This window comes from Eurosta solidaginis, chromosome 2 (genome assembly GCF_040869045.1).
Source record: "Eurosta solidaginis isolate ZX-2024a chromosome 2, ASM4086904v1, whole genome shotgun sequence".
NCBI classification, from domain to species: Eukaryota; Metazoa; Arthropoda; class Insecta; order Diptera; family Tephritidae; genus Eurosta; species Eurosta solidaginis.
In genome coordinates, this window is record NC_090320.1 from 4,889,821 (window position 1) to 4,895,480 (window position 5,660).

General features: G+C 40.6%; 1 protein-coding gene across 1 annotated transcript; it reads left to right on the top strand.

The window, feature by feature from the left end:
• The first annotated feature begins 701 nt into the window (after positions 1-701).
• LOC137241937 (trypsin epsilon-like) lies at positions 702-1,708 on the top strand. The gene has a single exon (XM_067769295.1). The coding sequence runs from the start codon at positions 721-723 to the stop codon at positions 1,513-1,515; it is 795 nt and encodes a 264-aa protein (XP_067625396.1). The 5' UTR covers positions 702-720; the 3' UTR covers positions 1,516-1,708.
• Positions 1,709-5,660: the final 3,952 nt, after the last annotated feature.

Genomic DNA, 5,660 nt, shown 5'->3' on the forward strand with positions numbered 1-5,660 from the left:
AACTATGGTTTTGTGGCAGTACGCAATAGAACATATTAAGTAGTTTGGAAATAGATAAAATTCATTAAGTTCACCCATTGTCTTTTTGTATTTACTCATTAAAGATAAAGTTGTAGGTACACGTTTTAAATTAATAACACATTTCAACTCTGCGAGTACATATATAAACAAACAATTGCTTGGAAATTTCCTTTGGCAAAAGTAAATCAAAATATTTGTTCAAGGCTGAGCTCATTCTAACTATGGTTTTGTGGCAGTACGCAATAGAACATATTAAGTAGTTTGGACAGAGATAAAATTCATTAGGTTCACCCATTGTCTTTTTGTATTTACTCATTAAAAATACAAACAAAGTTGTAGGTATGCGTTCCAAATTAATAACACAATCCAACTCTGCGAATATATTTATAAACAAACAATTATTAGGAAATTTTCTTTGGCAAAATTAAAGCAAAATTTTTGGTTAAGGCTGAGCTCATTTCATTTAGCGGGAATATGCATGTATAAAAAGGGCAAAATCTGTTTGTTCAACTAATTACAAAAAATGTGTTCTTTGTATAGCTTTAACTTAAATTGTTTTTCTCATGTCGAACTCTTAGAATCTAGAAGAAAAAGCATTTGCTTATTTTTTATTCACACGACACAATTTGGTATAAATAGCGCCCACAAAATTTATCATACTTTATACCTAAAAAGTAGTGCAAAAAGTCTTATAGTAAAATGGATTCAGGCATTTTTTTTGCGATCCTGTCTTTCGTTCTTAGTTGCCATTTTGCCCATACGAATGCGCAACTTCGCGTTTTAAATGGCAACGACATAGCAATAGAGCAAACCCCACACACGGTAGCTATTTTACTTAAAAAGGGGTACAAGTATAAATGCGTTGGCGCCTTAGTGAGTATGGAACTGGTGGTAACATCTGCGAAATGCGTAGCATATCGACTAAACAAGGAGTTCATCGCTATAGCTGGTATAGACGATTTAAGTGAAATACGCACAGAAAGAGCACAACAACGCGAAGTGCACAAAATACGTGCTCATAATCAATTTAATTTTGAACAAGGATATATGGATATAGCGGTAGTTACAGTGGATTCACCCTTTTCATCGACTAATGCAATAAAATCAATATCTATTTGTCCGAAAGATGCCTTAGATAAGGAGGGCACTCTTCTGAAAGTTAGTGGATGGGGTTCAACAGAACTAGGTAGTATGATAACCAGTAATCGTCTACAAACTGCTGACCTTCGTACAATGGACAAAGAGAAATGCAGGAATCTTTGGAAACACCACGGGAAATATTTCGCAGATACAATCATGTGTGCTGGACGGCCTGGCCAGAATCCGTATTATAGAGATCGAGGAGCAGGGGGCCTTGTGGGAGGACAGCTTTGTGCGTTGGTATCCCGTGCTGACGAAAGCGGCCGTTTTCCGTCTATATTTACAGATTTAACAAATGAAGAGGTTCGCGGCTATTTAGTATCCAAGGGTGTTGTTATAAATGATGACTGTTAAGTGGAATATCACCCCAAATCGACTGAACGCCGAATTTCGAATTATTTTGAGATACGGCGTTTTACAAACAACAGTTAGGATATGGAGATATTCCACGGAGCAGTGTAAATATTTATATTTTTTTCTTGTTTTATGTAGAAATAAATTTGAATGATTACGAGTAAATAAATATTTCTGACTTTATGTAATAAAAGGGTGACGCATGTAAATTTCTTTTGCTGTGAGACCAAACTTTGTTCACGACTGTAAGATTAAATCATGTATGAATGGATTGTAGGACATCTTGAGCAATTGTTTAACCGCCTTCAGTCATACGGTCCAACAGCAATGGTGCGAAATTTCATTGTGCCCAAGACAAAGTAACATTTTTCGGCCACTTAGTGTCTGCTGAAGGCAGTCAGCCCATTGCTGAGAAAGTTGATGCAATTATGAACTTTCCGCAGTCGAAGTTAGCAGAGCAAGTTCAGCAGAACAAAAAACGTTTATATACAAAATTAGGTGGCAGCGATTTAGTTTAGTACCCCCGAGTTCGGGGGTGGAACTTGATATCAAATGAAAGACGGAGTTCTTCCGATCACAAATATGTATATTTTAAAGTGCGCAAACTTATAGCTTAAAAGTTATTTTTTGTTAAAGTTTGCAAATTTTGCAAATTTCTATACCGCTTTTACTTTCATATATATATATTTTATGACATTACCAACCTGTGCTGCCACATCTAAAAAACACCAAGTAGAATAAGTGCGGTCTTACCATATCCATTTCCACAAATTAACAGTAGTAGTAATAGGATTATGGGGGTCCTGCCCCTATTATTATTTTATGATGCAGTTGTTTTTGTTGTTGTTGCTGTACCTCGCTCCATCCAATAGGTGTGACCGATCACAAATTGTCATCAATATCCTCTAACGGGAGTCCAAGGAAACTTGCTGTTTCAACAGGGGTGGACCATAATGAGAGGGGTGTTAGCGCCATTGGTTCCACATTACAACTGAAGAGATGGTTGGTGTCATGTCAGACACATAAAGCAGGGCATACATTTTGTATGTCGGGGTTGATTCTGGACAGGTAAGAGTTTAACCTGTTACAGTATCCAGAACGAAGTCGAGCTAGAGTGACTCACATTTCCCTGGGGAGTATGCGTTCCTCTTCCGCAAGTTTTGGGTACTGTTCTTTGAGTACTGGACCGGGCAATTCTTGGCATAAAGGTCCGAAGACTGTTTGACGTGGATGCTCAAAATTGTCGACATTTGGGACGTCCATGTTGTAAATAAGGTCGCCGATGACTTAGTCGGTGATAATGTCAGGTTTCGCGAGGTCAAGAAGATGGAGAGATCAGGGAGGTATTTTGTTGCAAAGCTCCTCGATCTGTGGGCCTGGGCCTGTGGCCATTATTGTGCAGTCATCGGCGTAGGAAACGATAGTAACTCTTTCCGGTAGTGAAGGCAGCTTTGATATGTATAAGTTAAACAAAAGTGGGGATAGCACACCATCCTGTGGCACCCCTTGTATAATTCTTCTCCGTTTTGATGTTGCGTTTCTAAATTGCACCGATGCCTGCCGGCCTCCCAGATAATTTGCGGCCCACCTTTTAAGACATGGGGGAAGGGTACACACTTCCAGGTCTTGCAGTAACGTGCCATGGTTGACCGTATCAAAAGCTTTTGATAAGTCTAGCGCAACGAATACTGTTATATGGTGGGGGTTTTGATCTAAACCGCAATTTATCTGGGTGCTAATGGCATTTAGCGCGGTGGTTGTGCTATGAAGTTTTCTAAAGCCATGCTGATGACAGGCTAGTTGCAAATTTGCTTTGAAATAGGAGAGCAAAATGGCTTCAAGGGTCTTGGCTACTGGCGATAGGACAGATATCGGGCGATATGACTCTCCTGTGTTAGCTGGTTTCCCAGGCTTTAGTAGTGGCCATTTTCCATTCTTCGGGGATCACAAAGGTGGACAGAGACAGGCTGAAGACATGTGCCAAATATTTGAAACCCTCTTCCTAGGATTTTAAGCCTCGGCATGGCTATGCCGTCTGGGCCACTGCTTTAGATGGTTTAGCTTGACCGATGGCATCCTCAACCTCTTTGGCGCTGATGGTAAGTGCGGACGCGCTAAATTTATGTTTATGTGCGTGGCTGTTGACCCTCCGTGTAACTTTGTCAACCGTAGAATGCATTACATAGTGCCGGCAAAAAGCGCTCGCGCATTTTTGCGTATCCGACAGCACTTTATCACCAAAGGTGATGGAAATTTTGTCGTTGTGCTTTGACGGATTCGATAGGGACTTTACGGTGGACCAAAGCTTACCCACACCGGCAGAGAGGTTACAATTACTTAGATGCTCCTCCCATTTCGCCCGCTTGTGTTCATCCACAAGCAATCTGATGCGTTGGCTTATATGCCTTATTTGGGGGTCGCCGGGATCGAGCTGCCTTATACATTCTCTCGCTAAATTTGCGGCCTCGGCCGGAAAATGAGGCCGAATTTCGGGAATTTTTCCGGCGGAATTGAAACGATCCGAGGCGGATTGAATGACCTTGCGGAAAGCACGCTCCCCTTGGCGAGCATCAGTCGGGATAGGGAGGGCAGCAAAGCGGCTGTCTGTAAAGGATTTGTATTCATCCCACTTTCCTTTTTTAAAGTTTATGAAAGTACATTTTTTGGTACGCTCGAGCGAAATAAGTATTGGCAGGTGGTCGGATACCAATGTTACCATCAGCTGCCAGTTAACGCAGTTTACGAGTCCTGCGCTCACGATTGATATATCTGGCGAGCTGTGGCAGCTTCCTACCATACGAGTGGGGGCGTCTCCGTTTATTGTGCCTCTAGCTCAGATTGTGGGATCTAGCCCAAACAACCTGTCCGATGCAACCACCCCTTGCACGTAGCACTCCGACAAAAATATGACCGTCCTAAAAATATTCTTTTCTGCTAGACGGAGCAAAACCATTTCTCAGGACCGGGGTCAGGAGACGGACCCGGATTGGATTCGACACCTTCCCGGAGCAGGAGAATATGGCGCAGTCCCGCTGCGAGGAGCTGCTGGGAGGATGACAATTTGTGGGAAGGACACAACAAATTAAATGGGGTTACACTGAAATGGCAGTCGGGAAAAAGCCCGAGTCGCTCCGGTACACAGAATCGACTGCCTTGGGTAGCGCACCAGCTATACTCCTTCCAAACAGTAAGAAATGACTGCTTAAAGCCTTCCGCCACCGAACTTAGTTAAATAAAACCTATTCCACTTTTTCTCTTGAACACTTTATTATGCACCCAAAAATATACTACCAAATGTTCACTTTCGTTTTCAAATGTCACATCATTGCTGCTCTTGCTTACATACATAAGTTTGAAGGTCGCTTTGTTGTTTTTGTAAATATTTTGCCATTGTTATCACAAAAATGCCTGTAGCCCTTAAGTATGTTACATGTAATGGTTTTCCGGTTTTCCTGTTATGTCTGGTCGGATTGTTTACTTTTTACTCTTCCTTTTTACTGGCCTCACTTACTGTACTGAGCATATGTGAATTGAAAAAAAAAAATATGCATAGTTGTTGCTGTATTTATGTATGTACGCGCTCAGGTTATTTTATGTTTACATGTGTGACGCATTTATATAGTTTTATCCCCCAAAAGTGTTATTTTATTGCTATAAATTTTGTTCAAATGTTTATACAGGTAAAAGAATAACAAGAGTTTTGCAAAGTTTTTTGATCTAAAAGCAAACTTTCAAATTTAAGTGACATTCAGTTCGTAGATATGTATGTGCATACAAACCTGTGTTCATTTGTATGTTTTTATGTACGTCGTCAGTGTGATTCTTTTCCCTTTAATACATTAGCTTATTTTTTTTATACTCAGTTGAGCAGAGCTCACAGAGTATATTAACTTTGATTGGATAACGGTTGGTTGTACAGGTATAAAGGAAGCGAGATAGATATAGACTTCCATATATCAAAATCATCAGTATCGAAAAAAAAATTTGATTGAGCCATGTCCGTCCGTCCGTCCGTCTGTCCGTTAACACGATAACTTGAGTAAATTTGAGGTATCGTGATGAAATTTGGTATGTAGGTTCCTGGGCACTCATCTCAGATCGCTATTTAAAATGAACGATATCGGACTATAACCACGCCTACTTTT